This window comes from Lytechinus pictus, chromosome 14, assembly GCF_037042905.1.
Source record: "Lytechinus pictus isolate F3 Inbred chromosome 14, Lp3.0, whole genome shotgun sequence".
Classification (NCBI taxonomy): Eukaryota; Metazoa; Echinodermata; class Echinoidea; order Temnopleuroida; family Toxopneustidae; genus Lytechinus; species Lytechinus pictus.
In genome coordinates, this window is record NC_087258.1 from 10,982,403 (window position 1) to 11,005,843 (window position 23,441).

Genomic DNA, 23,441 nt, shown 5'->3' on the forward strand with positions numbered 1-23,441 from the left:
CCTTTTTCTTAAAAATCGGTGTTTTTGATCCTGCGGCCCGTGTCCAAAACTGAAAAAAAAACCACCCCTTTATACGCGTTTGTTTTTGGTCACGCATGTGTACAGTAGTATTTGACTCCCCCCCCCCCCCCCCCGGGGGAGGAGGAGGAGGAGGAAGATCCCAGTTACAATAATCCACTCTATATAGTTTTTTTAGTATTTAGAACGAGCGACATCTACTGGCGCAATTTTAAGTATCAATTCACCCTGTTTACACACAGAAACATAATCCCATGTAGCAGGTTTGGATACTAAATCCCAATGTATTTAGAAATTATATTGGGTTTTATTCAATAAAAAAATATCTGACGATCATTTTCTCAAAAAATTTTACCTCATAATTGGGAAAATTATAAATAAAACGAAAACGATCCAAGCGGAATGATATAGTTTAGAGTGATGCGGCTGTTACCGGGTGACATTAACGCTGCAGAAAGCTAGCTGCTAACTTCATACAATCTGAATCCCGAAATACGTAGACTTGTGTACAAAGTAATGGATTAAACTTAGAGATTGTTTTACCTATAGCAGCTAGCAAAAAGGAAGTATGCAATGCATGAAATAAGGGATGGAGTTGAGCATCGACCGGTCGACTACCATCAATATCAAGTCTACGTTTTATTCAATTTGGTACAAGGATATGGGCCACTGTGAATAACCAACTGTGCTTTTTGGAACGATCTTACAGAAAAACAGTGTTGATACCAATTGAAGAAAACACTTGTATAGATCTACATCTACGTCGTTTAAGTTTTCGTTGTTGCCTGATCGAGACGACGAGAGGACCCCCGTGGATTGAGCTTCGACCCGACCTGTGGCTGTGCCGTCTGCCGAGCCTGCGCCTGCGTGGTGGCCCGAATTCACCGGCCCATTGACATCCTATTGCGGAATTTGGAAGACGTATTTTTGGATCTTGAATGTTATTTTCAGTTTGAGATAAATTGCAACGAACCCTTAGTCAAAATGCCTAGTAGAGCAGAAGATATTTTAAAAGGTTTCAAAGTGTATCCTTTTCCAAATCACATACTCACGGGACTAGCTAACCCAGGGAGCTCCGGCCCGCGCAGCAGGCCGGAGCCCAGGGGCTTACCGTGTAATTCGCCATACCCCACGGTACTAGTAGCGTGAGGTATGGTCTAAATCATTTTAAGAGTAAATAGTTAAAACAGAAATTAAGCACTTACCACGATTATATGGATGAAGGTCTAACGAGTGGCAGCTTCCTGACATCGAGGCACAGACTGGAACCTCAAAAAACGAAAAGTTCTGTCGCGGTAGCTCTCCTTCTTTCAGAATTCAAAACAAAATGGCCGATCGAGACCGAGGCTATAGCACTAGCGCATATAGACTTTGTCAAATTCGCGCATGCGCCCTACACCCTCGGTACCGGTCTCGAACAGCCATTTTGCTATGAATTCTGAAAGAAGGAAAGCTACCGTGACAGAACTTTTCGTTTTTTGAGGTTCCAGTCTGTCACTCTGTGCCTAGATGTCAGGAAGCTGCCACTCGTTAGACCTTCATCCATATAATCGTGGTAAGTGCTTAATTTCTGTTTTAACTATTTACTCTTAAAATGATTTAGACCATACCTCACGCTACTACCGTGGGGTATGGCGAATTACTCGGTAAGCCCCTGGGCTCTATGGTCTAAATATTTCTCCAAATGAATTGTGAAAACAGAAATTATGCACTTAGGCCTACCACGATTATATGGATGAAGGTCTAACGAGTGGCAGTTTCCTGACAACGAGGCACAGACTGGAACTTCAAAAAAACGAAAAGTTCTCTCCTTCAACCCCAGTCTCGATCGGCCATTTTGTTACGATTCATAACAAAAATGGCTGATTGAGACGGGGGTAGAAGGAGAGAACTTTTCGTTTTTTTGAAGTTCCAGTCTGTGCCTCGTTGTCAGGAAACTGCCACTCGTTAGACCTTCATCCATATAATCGTGGTAGGCCTACATGTAAGTGCATAATTTCTGTTTTCACAATTCATTTGGAGAAATATTTAGACCATAAATCACGCTAGTCCCGTGAGTATGGTCAAATACACGGTAAGCTCCCTGGGTTAAGTCAGAATCAGATTGGGCGTGGGGGGGGGGGGGCCATTTTTTTGGGTAAGAGTTCCATAGCACCCCCACTATAATTGAAAATAAAAACATGGAGAAGGTTCAGAATAATATATCTAGCCCTAAATATAGAACATAGATCTATGTGATGAGGGAGTGGAAATACATACCAAAATATGGCTTTATTCCGTCAAATTTCGAGCAGGATCTAGTGCGTGTAATTGTCCATAGACATCGGTTTATTTAGTCAGTAAGGGTCTGTGAGTCGAGACTAGTCGAACTATCGTTTGATAATCGTTAAAATACCACTTCCGGTATCGGCGCTTCTCACTAGCATAGCGGGAACGGTCTTGACTGCAAATAAAACGAGGTGAGTCCCAACTAAGGAAAGCAACAGTAAAAAAATGATAGAAAAATCTGAAGTGAACAAACCAGAAGTCTCAACAATCTTGTTATTTTTGGTGGGGGTGCATATGAACTCTTTCTTTTTTTTCCTATGAATTTTAACACTTTTTATCGTTCAGTACTACAGATACATGTAAGCCATTTTATAATCTTTTTATTAGGCGACTATTCTAGACTTGACTTGTAAGTTGTACTAGATCTAGGTATTTCATTCCAAGTCTTGTGTAGATTTAGACAGCTGGCAGCCGTCTGTTTCAAGGAGTTTTTTTAACATTAAAAAAAATTCTCCTCGTACTCAGATGGCTCGCGATCGTGCAGCCACATTTAGGGGGTTAACAATGCAAAATACCCCTGACGGGGCTCATCAATTTTTGTCTTTATTTCATAAAAATATATAAAAAGAACTGGACCAAAATAAAGATTATTTTTACTTTTTGGCCAGAAATGCACCAAATCAGGGAAAAATAAACTTAAAAGGGGAAAAAAGTGACTCGGCTGTAGTGCAACTCCCGCTTCCCTGGTTCATCAGAACTTAATACATAAACATATGGCCATTGAGTCCCTGTACAGATCGAGTTAGAACTTCGGTCTCTGTAATTGGTGAGTGGAGCCAACGGAGTTCAGCGGAACAACCAATACAGTATGACAGAGACCGTAGCGTTTGGTCTAGCCTAGATTCTAATCTAGATCTGACTAGGCCTAAGTTAGATCTACTATCTAGGGCTAGGCCTAGATCTAGATTTTTTATCAAAAAATTGAAAATATTTCATTAGACCCACTCATTCAATGAACAAGGGTATGATATAATTATAACCTTGTTCTGTTTTTAGTACTCCATGTGTGGCAAAATAAGGTTGGCAATGTTTGGTTTATTTTCTCTTTTTCTTTGGAACAAATGCTTGATTGTTTGACACTGTCTGATTCCATTGCAGCTAATCATCATGATCATATAACTTGGCTCTTAAGTACAATACAGAGAAAAAGAAACTTGGCATGATTTTGCGGGATGCGCATTTTCCCGTTAGGCACTTTTTGGTCAAAACACGACGCAATCTCGAAGCAGACCCGTCATTTTTTGGACTCCTCAAGATGGGTAACATGTTGTCAACCCGCTAGAATGAGTATATACACGCATATCAACCCGATAGACAGCAGGTTGAAAAACTGCCTAGAGCGCGCGCATAAGACACGTCCCCGCTAGAAATCGATGTGCGCAGCTCCTGGCTGAGTGACCCAGATATAGTTACGTCTTTGGCTTAAAGGACGAGTAGATTCTCTTTCCACTGTTTATTTATGGAGCTACATGTAGCTCCATGGTTTATTTTTCAGTGTTTATGTTAACAATGACGTCTTCTGTTTAAAGGACAAGTAGATAATCCTTTTTTATCTTTTTTTCTTCAATTCTGTATTTTTATAAAACTTTAATCAGGTACGTATTTCATTCAAAGAACAAGTATTTTCATCTTTTTTCTATTCATCAATTCTGTATTTTTATAAAACTTTAATCAGGTACGTATTTCATTCAAAGAACAAGTATTTTCATCTTTTTTCTATTCATCAATTCTGTATTTTTATTCAATCAGTTACATCATTCAAAGAAGGAGATTCCCTTTCCATCATTTGTCTTTTAACCTTTTTTTTCTTCATTTAATCGGTTACGTTGTTCATTCAAAGGATGAGTAGATTCGTTTCCCATCATTTTCTTTTCGTCAATTCTGTATTTTTTTTATTTCATCAGTTACGTCTTATTCAAAGAAGATTCGCTTTCCATCATTTTCTGTGTATTGTTTTTTTTTAATCAGTAATACTTCATTCATTTTAAGGACGAGTAGATTTGCTAACTATCATTTTCTGTTCATCAATTCTGTTTTTTTTTTTTTTCATCACTTTAATACGTCTTTTATTCAAAGAATAACATGTAGTGATCACTTTTTATACGCCCGTCCTACGGGACGTAGTATGGTATCATGCTCAGTGTCCATCTGTCTGTCCGTCCGTCCATTAACTTTTTTTTGTAAACGTGATAACTTCAGTTTAACTGAACCCAGGCTCATATAATTTGGTGTGTATAATAATAGCATGGATCCTGGGAAGCCTATTGATTTTGAGTTCAAAAGGTCAAGGTCACAGTGACATGTATTCTTCTTACCCTTCTGCAGTCCTTGTAAACACTACAACTTCAGTTTAACTTTACCCAGGTTCATATAAATTGGTGTGTATAATATTAGCATGGATCCCCTGAGGAAGCCTATTGATTTTGAGTTCAAAAGGTCAAGGTCACAGTGACATGTTTTCACCTTCATCCTTCTGCAGTCCTTGTAAATGCAATAACTTCAGTTTAAATTAACCTAGGCTCATATAACTTGTGTGTATGATACTAGCATGGATCCCAGGAAGCCTGAGGTCAAAAGTGAAGATCACAATGACATGTTTTCATCTTACTCTTCTGCAGTCCTTGTAAACGCAATAACTTTAGTTTAACTTAACCTCTAGAGGCTCATATAATTTAGTGTGTACATGTATGATACTGGCATGAATCCCAGGAAGCCTATTGATGTTGAGGTCAAAAGGTCAAGATCACAGTGACATGTTTTCATCTTACCCTTTTGAAGTCCTGTTAACGCGATGACTTTAGTTTAACTTAACCTAGGCCCATATACATGTATTTGGTGTGTACGATACTAGCATAGATCCCAGGAATTCTATTGATTTTGAGGTCAGAAGGTCAAAGGTGAAGTCACCACCTTCCACTTTTCTTGCTTGACCAATAACTCCATTTTCCGTGTTACAGGCAGGCGTATTATGTGCTCGCCTTAGCAACACTCTTGTTTTGTTTTTTGGGGTGGCCTGAATAGACAGGTTGACTGTATAGCGAATATGCCTATTCCGTATTCATCCAATTGTATGAAATTTGATGAAAGAGGGGTGTGACACAACATTTTTTCCTGTGACAATTCCTCCGGCAGACAGGCTTTATTTTGTCTAAAGGCGACCGCACACCTTACGATTGGTCTGCGATCCGATTTTGGAATAAAACCTAGAATTTGATGCTAATATTGAGACATGGAATATCTTACTGTGTAATGTTCTAAATCATTGTACGAATACCTATGTTCAAATCTGTGACTATGCTATCATCCTTTTTATATGCTTTTCACACTGTACTTTTTTTTTCCTTAACCCCGGGAAATTGGTGGGGCTAAGGGGGGCCTTAGCCCCACCAATTTCCTGGGGTTAAGCTTAGCCCACTTCGTTTTCACACTACGTTTTAGCAAAGTGGGCTAGCACGGTAAATAGTACAGTACTATCTGGCCCTGCAAAAAAGCAGGGTTAGCCGGCTTATTGTGGTGCTAGCACCACAATTGCGGTGCTAAGAGATGCAGTGTGAAACGAAACTGGGCTAAGGAAAAGTGGGGCTAAGCAATAGCCAATCACAGAAGTCGAAATTGCACATTAATCACGCTCTGTATGGTAAAATCATCAATATTCATGAGCTGTGGGATAGTCCGGGGTTTAGGCGTTAACCCCGGCTAAGCAGATAGTATGGGGTTAAGAAAGACAGTGTGAATCCAAAAAAAGATAGTATGGGGTTAAGGATAGTCCGGGGTTAAGGATAATATGGGGTTAAGGAAATGCAATGTGAAGAGCATATTAGAATAAAAGCAAATTTAATATTTAGTCATAATGACGTCATAGCAGTCGTACGATTGGCTACGATTTTAAACTAATTTTGCGTTTACTCCAAAATAAAGGCTTGCAATCTTTCAAAATGGTTATATTAGTATTTTTTCAATTAATTTTAACCTCAAATAAAATGATATGTTCCATTCACATTTTCGGGAAATGAGCAAAATGCGATTTGTTCCAAAATGGGATCGCGAACAGTCGTAAGGTGTGCGGTGGCCTTAAGATATAGAGTTAGGGTTGCAATAGGGTTTCGTGTTCTAGGTTTAGGGTTTTATGTTAGGTTTAGGGTAGGGTATAGTGTTCAATCCAGGTTACAGGGTTGAAGTTAGTATTTTTCGATTAGTGTGTTTTAGCAGAGCAATTGTTGGGGGGGGGGTGCAAATGTCATGGAACTATTAAAGAGAGAGGCTCTGTTGGACTATATATTGAATTATATCCCTTACTTAAAGGAGAATGAAACCCTTGAAACCAGCTGAATCCATATCAAAGAGAAAAATCAAAGAAACATATTGTTGAAAGTTTGAGGAAGATTGAATGAATAATAAGAAAGTTATGAGCATTTGAATATTGAGATCACTAATGCCATGTAGTTCCTCCCATTGGCAATGCGACCAAGATCTGTGATGTCACACACGTACAACTCCCTCATTACTTTAGTACTTATTTCACTTATATTCTCACTTTTATAGAGTCTATCACAATGTAAGGTGTTCTCTTTATGAGAGGACAAGTACAGAGGTTTCACAACATTATATCATTGATGAATCGTTTGTCATATGATTAGAATGAGCAAAAAGAGATGTTTTGGGGTATATTTTCAGTGTCCAAAAGGGGAGAGTTGTTCATCTGTGACATCATAGATCTTGGTCGCATTGCCAATGGGAGGATCTCCTTAGCATTAGTGATCTCGACATTCAAATGCTCATAACTCTTCTATTCCTAGTCCGATTTTACTCAAACTTTTGTTGATCTTATTCTTTGATTTTTCTGCTTTCACAAAAGCTAACTTGCTCCAAGAGTTTCCTTCTCCTTTAAGATTGTTGTATTGAGAGTGTACACAAGGAGAAAAAGAATAGTTTTACTACGAAAAACGTTTGCCATGAAATAGTTCATTTTCCTTGCTGACGTCACGCATAGTCCATTTTTTCCCTAGGGAAAAAGTGAACTATACGTTTGTTTGACCCCCCCCTGCACTAACCAGGTGCGCTCGCTGAACAGACGATTCATACGGCAAGACTTATTATTTTCTCAACTTCTCAACGATTGTTCTATATCGACTTATTAAAAATCGTTTCGCTGTAAAAGTCGGGTATCAATGAAGAATATCGATCGTGGTAAAACGATGAGGAATGGTTTGAGTGGAAGGGATATAAAGCAATAAGGCGATGGCCCTCGGGAGTATAGTACTATGTGATGTTCCCTCGATGCGAATAGTTTTAGCCAGATCCTCAAGTGTCATTGTATATTTGTATACTATACCGTGTTGAATATACATGTACATGTAGGTCCATGGTTGAGCATCTTTGACCCCATTCTCATTAAAGTCCTAAACTAGTTTAGTGGAAATTTGTTTTATTGTGTAATGGGAACACTCGAAGCCATCTTTCAAACCAGTTTGGAAAACCACCTTGCGGTGTGGTTTTTAAGACCGCTTTGCCCTAGTTTAAGTTTAAGCGTCGGTGAGGACAACTGTTCTTCGGGAAGTGATCTTTGCACAATGTTTGGCGCACTACTCTCCACACTTTGTGTAGAATTTCTACAATGTGGTTTCACATTTCACGTGAAACAAGTCACCCCTCTGAGACGTTCCCATAGCAACAAGACCATGTTACGTGAAGTGCTTTAGAAAACTACTTTCGGGTGATTAGATGAAAACGCTAGCATAGCAATCTACTGGTTTCGTGAACCATTTTCACCAAGCAAGTTTTTGAAAGTGCATACTGAGAATGGGGTCTTTGTTTCATGCAAAGTCTTGTACCATTCAATTGCACTCATGCCTTTTAAAATCGCTAATAATAATTACAGGCATAGCTGGATACAAAGCTCACCTATTATTACCCCGACTTTACCTTGAGCTACCGCTTTATCAGCAGTGCTCCGTGCATTCAAGGAATAAATCCTAGCAGGTACCCAGTCACCTCACCTGGGTTAAGTACAGCACAATGTGGATAAATCTGTTACTGCAGGAAAACACGCCATGGCTTGGATTCAAACCCATGACCCTCTGTTTGAAAGATGAGAGTCAGAACCACTATACAGTGATGCACCCTCATATATATGTATGTAGTTCATGTTATAATCTGCTTTGATGCTATCCCATCCGAATCCGTTCATTATTTGCCCAAGCATGGAAGTTTTGGGGGCAAAGTTTAATGTCCCTATCTCGAGTGCTTTTGATCACCCACTGACATGTACATGTACATTTGGGACATAAAATCCTCAAAATCTCATACCTCAAAGAGATGCTGATTATGATTACCAGTACATGGATAGTAATATAGTACTGTACACGCTATATTTGTACATTTCATTAAAAGAAACAATGTTGCAAGTGTTCATACAAGTGTAGCTCATGATATGGACATCATGGAGTTGACTTGCCTACAGTGTTAATGAAATATAGATCAACTGTAAATCAAGTTTGATAAATCTTGTTTGAATAACCCATGCCCTAGTACCTGTACATGTACATTGTGTTTGCAGACCTGTACATGTTATAGTGGGGCTAGCAAGTGTAAACATTAATATCAAGCTCTACATATTCTACTCCATGTACATGAAGCTCTCATTTGAATCATTGACATGTACGTAAATTGTATTTTGAAACAAGGGGAAAAAATGAAAATAAGGTGTCTTCACACAGCTCAATATATAATAATTTCAAGCAATATTGGTTGTAATAATCGGTAGTGTTATTCAAATTATCATTTTTATAAGCAAAGGGGGTCCGGGGGATGATGATTGTGATGGTGATTTTTTTTTTTTTTTTTTTGGGGGGGGGGGGTACATATACATGTATGTACATACAAATTGTAAAGACACCACCTCACTATACATGTATATGACCAATTTCTATCATGGCAGTAGCTGTTGGTTTCCATGGCAGCCAGAGTACATGTACACACTGATTGACTTTGCATTGCCTTGGTATTCAAATTACGTGCCAGTACTTTGCTACATTGGCCCATATTCTGATAGCAGGTTTAACTTAAACTCAGGTTTAAAATTGTGGTTTAAGTATGGATAGCCAATTTTTACATAAATCACTAACAGTAGAGATATCATATTTTAGCTCATTTGGCTCTCAAATCTTTCATAATTGTCTAGGAAGTATAAATATATGACTGTCTTCACTGTCAATGAATCAGGAAAGAGCACAGTAAACATAAGAAACATGCAACTTAATAAAAAAAATTGATACTTTGGCTTCCCATACTTAAACCACAACTTTAAACCTGAGTTTAAGTTAAACCTGCTATCAGAATACGGGCCATAGTATATAACTCCCAATGCATACATCATAAAGCCTACATCGTATTTAATCTGCTGTGGCGACCCTCCACTTGAGTTTTTGGTCTGAATATGCAGCCTACAATGACGTGTATACTAAAGGACCTCTTGCTCAGTGCTATAATGTAGTCTTGTGTGAAGACCCCCTTGTTGATCAGAGTTTCAATCAGGGTCTGTGCCTGCAGGCATACTATACACGTACATGTACAGTACAGTATCTTGAATTTTCATTGTCAATAGTTTTTAATTGAAATTCATCCAACTGGATATACATACAGTGTACGTGAATAATAAAAAAATTAATGCTGTTCATAGAGGCGCGATAGCACGGGGCTTTTGGATTCCGGTGACCCGGGTTCGATTCCCAAATGGTGCGCTAGTGCCCTTTGGTAAGGCTTTTACATGTATCCTCATTACCAGGTCCCTCTGAGAGGACCTTAAGCCTTTGATCCCCTGGTTGCTTGCTCACAGGCATTCATGCTTTCTTAGCAGTCAGGTAAAAAACCTCGGTATAACATTAGATCCAGTTGTAGTTGATTTATTAACCTCGGTATAACATTATTAACAGGCAAAAGTTCTTGTAATACTGGCAAGTGCCTACTTCATGTATTTAATAGTGGGTATTTTCTTTCAGGAATATCACCAATATTTTGCTTTCACATTGGCAATAATACACTGTACCTGGTATCTAGTGATCGGGCAAGGTCAGGAAAGAAAAGGTGGTATTCTTGAAATTTGAGGTGGTCTGAATATGCCTACATGTAGGCTACATGTACATGTATGTATCTTGCCATTTCTCTTCTGTTTGCAGGTGCATGGAATCAATATATATTTTTTTTCTCTTTGTGAACTGCTTTAATAATCATCATACATGTACAATGTAAATGACTATTTCCATCCGGTTGATTGCCTTGCCTGCTTTGTAGGTAGAAGGATAGTCTGAAGGCGCAGACCCTGACTGAAACTCTGATCATTTAACATGTGGGTCTTCATACAAGTCTAGCACAAATACAACTGGGCATTATGGCGTGTGCCTGTAATCCAAACTACACATGGGGAATTTACAAGTTGATGCAGAGGTTCGAGGTTCAAGCCCTGCTTGACCACGTCTTTCCGGATCGGGATCAGTGACATTAAAAGTCAGTCCCAGACTGTTAAACGGGAAGTTCACCCTGAAGAAAACTTTGTTGTAAAAATAGCAGAAAAAAATAGTAAAAAATATTGGTGAAGGTTTGAGGAAAATCCGTTAAAGAGTAAGAAAGTTATTAGAGTTCAAAGTTTTGGATTTGTGACGTCATAAATGAGCAGCTGCCCCATGTGTTATGTAATATAAAATGCATGAATTTCAAATTTTGTATGGTTCCTGATGACTTAATTTTGTTTTCTATTCATGATCGGGTGTGAAATGATTTGTCTATTGATATACAAAAGGTACAGTGAAAACCATTTTCAATTTTCTGAGAAAATGACATTTTATTGATTTTTTTACCATTCGCTATGTAGGAATGCTGCTCGCATATGACGTCACAAATCAAATAATTGAAATTCTAATAACTTTTTAATTATTTGATGAATTTTTCTCAAACCTTCGGCAATATTTTTTATTATTTTTTCTGCTATTTTAACAATAAACTTTTTGTCAGGGTGAACTTCCCCTTTAATTATCATATCTGGTCGATATATGTCTGAAAAAACTCAATTACATACGCACACACATGCTGTTTTGATTTCAGCCTGAGCAAGAGGTGCCTTTTCTGTACACAAGTCAGGGACCTTAGACTGCGTATTCAGACTATACTAAAATGAAGGGTTTGCACAGCAGACTAATATGTAGCACTACCACCTGCAAATTCTAATATTAGACATCTGGAAAAGAATGCATCTTTGTGGGCCTACAGTATTATTTTATAAATTAATTTTCAAAAGCTTCTTCTTCATTAACATTTTTTCATCGGAATTGATATTCCAAATTGATTTGACATTTGTATTGAAGATGATTAGTCCCTGATATACCTACTGTTTGTATGGAGTTTACCAATGTATGTACATGTAGGCATACTTGTACAAAAATATCCAATGATAGGGGAAACCCCCTGGCCCCTGAGGCATGTTATAAAAGTTATAAAAGCAGACCCTTTATCACACCTCTGGAACATGTAGGCCTGTACCAATGTGGGTCTGAATATTACAATTAATCAATGTGCCCAAACGTTAGGCGAGTTTTCCAATGCATGGCTCGGCTGCTATGGTTCGGCCAGCACTAGGAGAGGCGTACTCATTTTTGTCTCGCCTGCATAGCAGAGCGAGACTATAGGCGCCGCTTATCCGACGGCGACGGCGGCGGCGTCAACATCAAATCTTAACCTAAGGTTAAGTTTTTGAAATGACATCATAACTTAGAAAGTATATGGACCTAGTTCATGAAACTTGGACATAAGGTTAATCAAGTATTACTGAACATCCTGCTTGAGTTTCAGGTCACATGACTAAGGTCAAAGGTCATTTAGGGTCAATGAACTTAGACCATGTTGGGAGAATTATTTTCAAAATCTTAACCGAAGGTTAAGTTTTTGAAATGACATCATAACTTAGAAAGTATATGGACCTAGTTCATGAAACTTGGACATAAGGTTAATCAAGTATTAGTGAACATCCTGCTTGAGTTTCAGGTCACATGACCAAGATCAAAGGTCATTTAGGGTCAATGAACTTTGGCCGTGTTGGGGGTATTTGTTGAATTACCATCCTAACTCTGAAGTTTATGGATCTATTTCATAAAACTTGGGATATAAGAGTAATCAAGTATCACTAAACATCCCCTGTGAGTTTCAGGTCACAAAATCATGGTCGAATGTCAGTTAAGGTCAATAAACTTAGGCCATGTTGGGGTAATTGTTGAATTGCCATCATAACTTTGAAATTTTATGGATAGAGTGAATGAAATGTGGACATGGGTGTATTTGACAATTCTTAAGTCACCGTTCAAATGTCATCTATGGTCAATGAACGTGGTATTATGTCATTATATGAATGGTGTGTTTGTGAATGATTATTTTATAGTAGTTTTCAAAGTTAGCGCTGCTGCTATATTAAATTGCGTAATGCAGGCGAGACTGCCAGAGGCGTTCCACTTGTTTAGGTGTTAATATCACTTATAAAAAAAAGACAAGACAATTATAAGACTCAACACACACAGCTGGCATTGCACAATTGCATCTGCTTAATAATTACCGATATTAACAGTGACAGAGAGCTGAGAATTATTTTTGAAAGAGGGAGAGGAAAAAAAAGATGAACTACACAGGGAAAAACTGAATTTTCATGTAGGGCCTACTGTACATGTACATTTAGCTTCTTGTAGCATGAAACGATTATGCACTACAATACAGTGTAGTAATTGATGATGAGTGAAAGTTTAGATGTAATATACATGGAATCTATATAATATCATTGTGTGCTTGACTTGAAGTTGCTATGGCATCGGGAATATGGTACTAACTTTATACAGAAATGACAAAACTTTTGACTGCTAGACCCTATCTTAACTTTTTTCATGTAAGGAATGGGATCAAGAGTATTTATAAAATTGCTTGTTTTTGTGCTCTAAAGAGAAAAGACAAAAGAAATTACAGTATTTAGGATCAAAGTTTGGACATCCACCAGAATACAGCTTTTGTCATATCTCTGAGATTTTTGTGAGAAAAGATAAAATATTGAGAATACTGCCCATGTATGGTATTTTCTTATCAGGATAAAAAGATTGATTAGAGTAAATTTCCCAATTGGAGAAGAATACCAGGGCCCAGTCTTACAAAGACCACTTAAGATCACTTCCAAGACAGCTTCGAGCATTCCCATTACACTTTAAACTCGTTTCCACTTAAGTGGTTTTCACAAGACTAGTTAAGGACATCAATGGGAACGGGGTCAATCAGATTAAGATATTGGGAGTCCAACTTATGATCCGATTACCGCACACCATCTTCTAATCTCTCGTAATCGAGATGTGCGCTATAAAACCATGTCTGCTGATGATCCCCTGATAGCTTCACTAAAGATCACAGGTATTCATCAGATAAAGTTCAGGAGCATAACACTGCGTTTATGCTGGTCTTGAATCTCAAGTTCGAGTTCATATTTTATAATGTGCAAATTATTGTTTTTGTCTCACCTGCATAGCAGAGTGAGACTATAGGCGCCGCTTTTCCGACGGCGACAGCGGCGGCGGCGGCGGCGTCAACACCAAATCTTAACCTGAGGTTAAGTTTTTGAAATGACAGCATAACTTAGAAAGTATATGGACCTAGTTCATGAAACTTGGCCATAAGGTTAATCAAGTATTACTGAACATCCTGCCTGAGTTTCATGTCACATGACCAAGGTCAAAGGTCATTTAGGGTCAATGAACTTAGACCATGTTGGGGGAATCAACATCAAAATCTTAACCTAAGGTTAAGTTTTTGAAATGTCATCATAACTTAGAAAATATATGGACCTAGTTCATGAAACTTATACATAAGGTTAATCAAGTATCACTGAACATCCTGCATGAGTTTCACGTCACATGACCAAGGTCAAAGGTCATTTAGGGTCAATGAACTTTGGCCGAATTGGGGGTATCTGTTGAATTACCATCATAACTTTGAAAGTTTATGGATCTGATTCATGAAACTTGGACATAATAGTAATCAAGTATTACTGAACATCCTGTGCAAGTTTCAGGTCACATGATCAAGGTCAAAGGCCATTTAGGGTCAATGAACTTTGGCCAAATTGGGGTATTTGTTGAATTACAGCCATAAATTTGAAAGTGTGTTGGTCTAGTTCATAAAACTTGGACATAATAGTAATCAAGTATCACTGAACATCCTGTGCGAGTTTCAGGTCACATGATCAAGGTCAAAGGTCATGTAAGGTCAAAGAACTTTGGCCACGTTGGGGGTATTTGTTGAATTGCCATCATATCTCTATAAGTGTATTGGTCTAGTTCATAAAACGTGGAAATAAGAGTAACCAAGTATCACTGAACATCTTGTGCGAGTTATAGTAGTTTTCAAAATCAGCACTGCTGCTATATTGAATCGCGTGATGCAGGTGAGACGGCCAGAGGCATTCCACTTGTTTCTGTATTTTAAACCGTTTGTTTTTGTGTGTGTGTGTTTTACTCCTTTCTCATTCTTCCTGTTTATTCCATTCCCCATTCATTCTCATTGTATTCTTTATATAATACCTTTCTCCCTCTTTTCCACCCCCTCTCCCCCTCTCAACCCCCCCCCCTCTGTTCCCTTTCTCCCCTCCCCCGTCTGTTCCCTTTCTCCTTCCTCCTCTCCCCTCCCCCTCTCCCTACTCTCTTTCCTTGTTCTCGTCCTTTCCCTCTTTCTTTCTTCCCTATCCAATTCTCACACTCTCCTATTACCTGTTTGCCCTGGTTACATTTGATACATTTTTATGATTTTAAACCAGTGCTGATGGTAGTGTAATAAAATAGCCTATGTATATTGATCCAGATTTTGCACCCTTTTTCAAGAGGATTCTTACCGGATATTGCAATCGATCTATGGCACAGAATGTCCAGTGACCTCCTCTGTAAGAATTTTTTTTTTACTCTGTCAATCTTGTCATTTTATAAAGCAGTATATACTCTTTATTCGATGATGATTGAGAAAGTTATTGATCTCTCATCATGAAAGCTGTTTTTACACTCTTTCAAACCTGTACATGTATACATGTACATAAATGTATATATAGCAATATTTTGCTGTTGTTTAAAATAATGAATGAGAAATATTCTCCGATTAGTGGTGAATGTGTGTGGGAACACAACTTCATGTTGATTAGAATCAGGTGTGCATCAAGTTGGTGTGCATTATACATAGATGTATAGGTCTACATGCATTTGATCTATTAAATGTCATAACATTTGTAGATAAATTACATCAATGTTTCAGAATACTGATAAGAAGTGGTCATGAGGATCATGATTTAGAGTCCAGAATTAAAGGGGAAAGAAATAGTTTAAAATATGATGATCTGTCTTTGATATATTTTTTTAAAAGTGTTCTTTTGGATTTACATATATTCGTAATTACCAAAAAAAGGGGATGAATTTCCTGGATGATTTCCCCCCTGGCAAATTTGTATGAACATTGTTGCAAATGTTCGAGTCAGCTTTTTGGCTCATGGAGGTTTATGTTCTTTCATGGAGAGTGTAGCACTTGCAAGCGTTTTCAATCAATGAGAATTATGTATCCTCGGGTCTTTTCCTCTCCCTTCAGCAAGCTTTTTAGTAGACAGCGGAATGCACAATTCTATCACACTTTGTTGCATCTTGCCTGCCTTGGAGGTCGGCTGGTGGAAGGGTAAATTGCCACTTCGTCCACTGCCAACTCGTCCACTCACCACATGGTCTACATGTACCTTCATTTAGTCTAATGCCATTCCGTCAATTGACATTTTGTCTAACAACCATTTGGTCCAATCTTCACTTCGTCTAATTACCATTTCGTCTAATAACCAGTTGGTCTAATACCCATTTTCTTTCATTCCTTTCGCACAATTAACACTTTAGTTTAATTAGACCAATTGGTATATGGACTGAATGGCTATTGGACCAACTGGTTATTAGATGGAAGGGCATTAGACTAAATGAAAGTAGACCATGTGGTGAGTAGACGAACCGATGATAGACCAAATGGTAGTAGACGAGTTGGCAATTGGACGAATTGGCATTAGACGAATTGGAAATAAACCAGTGGAAGCGGGGGGTATTGCATTTTATGTTGAGAGTTTGTTTTCTTCTGTTTGCGACTATAAACTGTTATAGCTTTGAATGATGTAAGAAATTATTGCTTTCACCTTTGGACGTGCCTGAAAATGTAGGTTCCCAAACTGATATTTATACAAAACAAGGGGAAGGGGAAAACAAAATAGAATAATAATAATCTGAACTTGTTTTTGACTAACTAATAGCTGGGAATAATGGTCGAATAATGTCTCATGTTGGGATTATTGTTTTCACCTTTGGATGTGCCTGAAAATATGCATGTAATTGTAAGTGCAACTGTCATATAGCCGGAGGTAGTGGAAAGGCTGTGATAATGTACAAAATTAGGGAAGGCGAAAGGAACATTGTTAGCTGGTTTTCTTCTCTTTGTAACCAAGCTTGCAAATGCAAAATGCATTCTTGGAGCGATTGGTTTTATATGTGATGTGCCTCCATGTGCTTCATCTTGTATGTCCATGTTGATGTGGAGTTGTCGGCCTACAGGTTACTTTCTTATATAAATCTTTTAGAAATTCAGAAATCCATTTCACTTCAAAATGAGAAAATTAAAAGGAGAGGTACATCACTCGTGTTTTGCATAATCTGGTTGAAAAACCAATTCGTTGACTTTAATTAAATTAAAGGTGATCTTTATCTGCTTGTACTTTTCAGTGTTCAAAATGGAATTAGGGGTTTCAAAGATAAGTGTTGTTTTCACACTAATTATTCAATATTCACATTCAAGACCAAGGTATTTGTTTTAATTGAGTAGCGCTAATCAAGCCACAGTAGCTGTAGAAGTCCAAGTAAATACAGAAAAAAAGAGAACATAACTTGAAGGAACAAGTTTAGGAGGAACAGGTCAAGAACCTCTACGACCTGTCACGCAATCTTGCATGCGATTTGAGAGAGAATTATGGAATATTCAAGAGCTTTGATGATGGTTGTTTGCTGTGAACTTGGAGGGGGAAGGGATTCCCACGTCGGAAGTGCTAATACGTCATCAAGAGTTCCACTGGAACCAAAGTACCTTCCAGGAGAATCTCATAAGAAATTATTTCTGAATTATTGCATCAGTGTTGTCCTTTAGTAGTATAAAACAGAATGATTCACATGTCAAGGAAAGGGCAGGCAGTCTTTATGTGAATGTGAGGAATATCAAAGACTTGATGTTTACAAGCATACATGTCTCTGGTGACAAGAACATTACTCTATCGATATACGGTTTATTAAATTTCATTCATTCAATTTGATACATGTACTATGCATCCTAGAGTAACCACTGCACTCCACCTTTTTTATGAATGATTTTTTTTTAATGAAATTATTTATAAAAAAAAAAAGTTAAAGCCATTATGCCATGCAGTAACTTTGAATAGCATCGGCTCAGGTATTGAGCCCCTCAAAAGAAGTTCCAGGAGGGTGTTTCATAAAGCTGTTCGTAAAGTTACGCACAACTTTACACACGACTGGAACATGTTCTTAGGTCATAAATCAATTACATAGGGATATCACATAGCACAAGAAAGGATCACCAGTCGTGCGTAAAGTCATTCGTATCTTACGAACAGCTTTATGAAACACCCACCTGGTACCATACCCGGAATGCATAAACTTGACCTTGTCATCGTACAATCAAGACCAGTATAATAATTTTTTTCTTCTACTTTAGACATTCATACATGTACCACAACATTTTGTAACTTGTAGCTTCCAAGTATTCAGCGTGGACTGCTGTGGCCCAGTGGATTAGTCTCTGAACTTTGTATGGAGGCTTGTGGGTTCAAATCCTGGCCATGGTGTATTTTCCTTCAGCAAGGAATGTTTCCACATTGTGCTACACTTGACCCAGGTGAAGTGAATGGGAACCCAGGAGCATGTCTTCCTTGAAGGCCTCGGCGCCTGTTTGGTGGCTCGGCTACATACTGTACAGTTCCCTCTCTGAGCTTTTTCACTTATACTTCCTCCACCTAAATATTTCTAAAATCACAACAGCTTTGGGCTAGCAAAATATATGACATACATTTGTGACACACAGAAATGTGATAAAATAATGTAAATGGTTGAAATTTTTTCTATCATTTGCTTTCAGAATGGAAATCATAATGCGGTGTTTAATGCCGGTAATAACTTCACATCTATTTCCCAAACTGGGGCCTGTAACACAAGGTTTAGCAATGATCGTAGAACATTTTCCTATGATCCATTCCATTGACTACAATGTACAATCAATCGTGAAAATCAAGCGTACAATTGATTGCTAACCTTTGTGTGACGGAACCCAGTTCAAGCTATATATGTACATTCATTGGCCCTATTTTCAATGCAAGTTTTATTTTCTTGAATCTATTGTAAAAATATACTGCAAATAAAAAAATTTGATCTGTCATGCTCTTTACAGGAGTGCCATCTTTTATCTACAGTATTTTGAGTCCCAACTACCCTCCATTGTACATAGATGAATTGTCTACATTTCTCCATGGACAGAAATCAGATACATTTCTTTGTGAGATAGTCCATTTGATGTAAATTGTTGCTTGGCAACGGACCATGGGCATCGCGAACCTAGTGTTTCAGCAGTACGGTCTAATGAAATTTAATGACGACTGAGACTTCTTCTTGATCATATATGCTCTTGACATTAATCTAATATTTGACTCTGACTCTGAAAATGATGGATCAACTGTCCCCTTGATAGTTTTCAGCACAGACCAAAGGCAGAAGTAGACTTTATTGATGGAGTATTGTGAATGAAACTGCATACATGTGCCTCTGTGTTACACATATGTACATGTATGCCCCATGCCTCTCATATTCTTAAACTGACCAAATCCCTGTGCTCTTTGTGATTTAAGCATCTTAAAGTTGGTTTTCATGTTGCTTTCTCCTTGCGCTAGTTACTTTAAAGAATTCATTATATTTTCATTCCACAAAGGCTCAGAATAGCCTGCCACATTTTCCAAGCATTTCCCTCTTTTACTTTGTTCTAAATTTTATTTGTCACGGATTTGAAATATTACCAGCCTAACATCGGAATTATTTTGAATCTTAAGGATTCATTGTTAAATCTCATAGGATCTACTTTTCAAATCTCAATAGATTTACTTTCCAAATCTTCAAGAATTTAAATTGAAATCTTTAGCTTAAGCTTTAAATCTGCATGATTCAAATCTAAATCTTATGTTTAGCTGGTCACTATTCGCAGCCACTCCGGAATTACTTTAACTCTTTGAATTTGGTTCAAAACATATTGATATGTATTCTAAATTTGACAAAGTAGTTGTTTGGGTGTATAAATAATACACATAATGTCAAATCTCTTGAAAGAAACATGCTTTTTTTTAAATTGCACTTCATACCCAGTGCACCTGCACTGTGTCCAGGCACATATTCTTCATCATTGGGTGCTTGCTCAATTATATTTACATGTACAATGTACCTCATGCCTAGCAAATTCTGTCGATCCAGGAGCCGTCTTTGTGATCATCATCTTAATCACTATGAAGCGTGAAAGCAATCTGTTACCTCATTGAAACTATTTTGAAATACAGTGTACCTCATCATATTTAAATGGCATTGGCTAATCAGTCAGCACCCACTTGATGTAAACCAAGAAAAAATTTCTGGGTTTGGATGCGTTATCCATCATACACACATACAAAAGAGCTGACACGTGTGGTCATACCATAGTGGTTTCGTTGGATTATGGAGTGTCGGTGTCGTTAATGCTCAAACGTGGTGGTCATTTTCAAACGATGATCTATGAACACCGCTCGTGAAATCAGGAGCAAGCACTGCGTCATTGACTTTTATAAAAGAGCTTAATAAAACTATGAATGATAAAACCTGCATGAAACTGCATTTTACCAGCATAAAGGTTAGAAATTAAAGGTAAAAGACAGTAGTTGCAGCAAACAATTACATGTATCCATAAGAAAGTCTTTTAGATCAAGGTTAATTGTCAAGATATCATTTATCTACATTGATTTATTCTTATTTTTGTAAAATCATGAAATCTTAGCTCAAAATCGATAATACTGATGATCACTAACACATGTGGGACAGTGTATTAATATTGCTTTAAAAAATACCCAACATTAGATGTAATTCCGTGCTTATTTTGCTCATTTCTCAGCAATTATGCATTTTCTTCCAGAGCTACAGTACATGTACATGTATTTGGAATATATTTTTTTGCAAACACTTTGGTGGTAATTTCATTGGATTCTGTTCGAACTCATTTTGTGATCGTTTCCATAACTGGTATTTATCTTTAAACCATGAATATGCACCTCAGGTAATTAACTTTGGATACATCTACTTTATGGTCAAACTTTTTTGGAAAGGGGATTTTAAATGTATTTTATGTATTATAAGGGACTTTTTCATCCAATCAATAGACCAGTTCGTAGTTACTCATGGAAAATTTTCGGTCAAATGACCTTTCATTTCTTTCATTATGATAGGCAGATTTCAAAGCAAAATATTACGTAAGCTTGCCTTACATAGCAGGATGAAGAAATTGAATAGACCAGGTGACTAGAATAGCACACCAATGAACACTTTATGAAGGTATTTGTTGCATTCCTACTTTGAATGCATATCATGTTGCACAATGTACTTGGCAAACTGTGAAAACCAGTCGTTCGTGGACGCGTTTTTTTTTTTTTGTGGAAGTAAATGAAAACCACAATTCAAAAGAATACATGAATAATCAAGACATCAAAGTTGGTGCTTATCTCATTAGATTTTAAACCACCATGTCACTTTAGTACAAATGACCTTCCTCTGATCAGGCATAGAATCTTTTGATCATGTGCAGAAAGGAACTACGAACTGGCTTACAGTTGAATATTATGGAATGTTGTCAGATCTCAAAAGTTGATGAAATGCTGTTGTGAAAAATATGTTTTTTTTTCTCCTTTTTGTATAAAAGCTTAACTAAAAAACTCAATCTGAACCCACAACATGGCTCTTTGAGATCTACGTGTAGTTGTGTCCATGAAAACAAAAACATGTTTTCTTTGGTAGCATCAACACAATACCTCCATGTAAATACATTTCACCTTCCTTATAATTTTTTTATAAAGCTGAGTCTCCTGGATTCCATCCCAATGTTAGCGGATCTGCATTCATTAATTTTCATTTTGTTCACTTGACATAAGCTGGCCTATCTCACTATCAAGTCAATGTTCTAGTGAATATTGTACTCTCCCGAAGTGCATTTTCACCCTGAGTTTTTGATGGCCATTTGAAAATGCTCATTTTGCCTTTGAAACACATTTCATCTTCCCTAAGCAAAGCCTTGTGGATTCCATCCCAATGTTTATAGCGGATCTGCATTTATGGATTTTTATTTTGTTCACTTGGCAAAAGCTGGCCTATTCGACTATCAAGCCAATAGTGAATATTGTACTCTCTCTAACTGCATTTTCACCCTGAGTTTTTGATGGCCATTTGAAAACGCTCATTTTGCCTTTGAAAATTAAAAACTTGAAGTGCTGCCGGCCCACAGCTTCAAGAATCAGAAGTGTCCGGACTCCCTTCCCCATCAAATCAAGTATTGGGCCTACCAGGAACCAGTAACTCAAAACTTAGCAATTAATTGTACTGTTGATTTGTGCGATTGATTGCACATGGTTATCAGGGCAATCAATTGTAAAAGAATTCTTAATTTCAGTGACTGTGCTTAGTGTTAGAAGGGCCCAGAACCAAATGTGACAATCATGTTTGATAATAACAAATATTTGCTCTCCAGCATTGTTTATTCCATCTTATCAAATATCCATCCTTGTTTGAAATTTTTATTTATGAAAAATTGACTTTCATGAAATTTGTTTGTTGTTGCCTTTTTCAATGCTCTTGTCAATACCAAGTTAACATCTAAAGGAGATCCTCAACTTCAATCAATCACAAAATAGCAATGACCAATCAAAGTAATCTTTGTATACTGTTTGTATAGCGTTACCTGAAAATATCACATTTTCACAATAAAATAATTTGATGAGGCCCGACTCCAAACTGGCAGAGATGTCTCATGCGTTATGAATATTAGATGTTAGGGGGGGGGGGGGGCTGTTCAGGGTCAAAGGTCACACAGGTCATTATTCAAACTTATAGAAGTTTGTTCTGGCAATGGTGGAGGCATGAATTCCAACTGCATGCAGAGAAAAACTCATCTACTAGTCTTTAAATGTGTATGGGGTAGAGTAGAATTTGGTCCTGCTTTAGGTTTATTTTTAAAGACTAATGACATTTTTTATGTAAAAGTTCTTTTGACATCTTCCTTGACTAGCCAATCTTCTTACAGAAATTGGATGAACCTTCGAGATGCAGATTCAGGCAAAATCATGTGGCAAGGTCATGATGATTTGTAAGTTTATCTTGCATTAAATTTCATATTGTCTGTTGTTCATATCATATCCTTTTAGCCCCCATCACACTTATTCGGAATCAGCAGGAATCAAGCAGAAGCTGGAAAGAAAAAAATATTCAAAAAATCTAGAAATTTTTGGAAGGAACTTATGAATTCACCAAACTGGAGTTGAAATTCAGTAAATTGACCAGGTGTATCATCATACACTAGTCAAAATGAACCGCAATGGAGTCAGATTGATAATTTGTGCTACGTTCTTGGACATTCTAGGGGCATTCTAAATATCCTGACTGCATTCTGAGTGCATTCGAAATATTTTTGTCATTTCTTTTGGCCGTCCTGAAGGTTTTGGTCATGTTCAAAATATTCGAGGGATATTTTCGAACGGTGTTCGAAGTAGATTTAAATGACCAACTGGTGGTCAAACAATAGTCCTTTCATTCAGGCCAATTCTGCCTTGGAATAAGTGTGATGGGGGCTTTACATGTAGTTCCAAAACCTTTAACAATGGGTTGGTTTCAATAAAATGATAGAGAAAAATATTGGTGAATATTTGGTAAAATTTCTCAAATAATAAGAGATTCACATATGAT

The 23,441-nt window shown here is 37.5% G+C and overlaps 1 protein-coding gene across 1 annotated transcript in view; it reads left to right on the top strand.

The window, feature by feature from the left end:
- The first annotated feature begins 448 nt into the window (after window positions 1-448).
- LOC135156659 (retinal rod rhodopsin-sensitive cGMP 3',5'-cyclic phosphodiesterase subunit delta-like) overlaps window positions 449-23,441 on the top strand; it is a 40,394-nt gene continuing 17,401 nt past the window's right edge. The window contains exons 1-2 of the mRNA XM_064109556.1: window positions 449-1,043; window positions 22,783-22,845. Coding sequence (XP_063965626.1) covers window positions 1,003-1,043; window positions 22,783-22,845 — 104 coding nt within the window. The 5' untranslated portion in view covers window positions 449-1,002. The remainder of the gene's footprint in view (window positions 1,044-22,782; window positions 22,846-23,441) is intronic.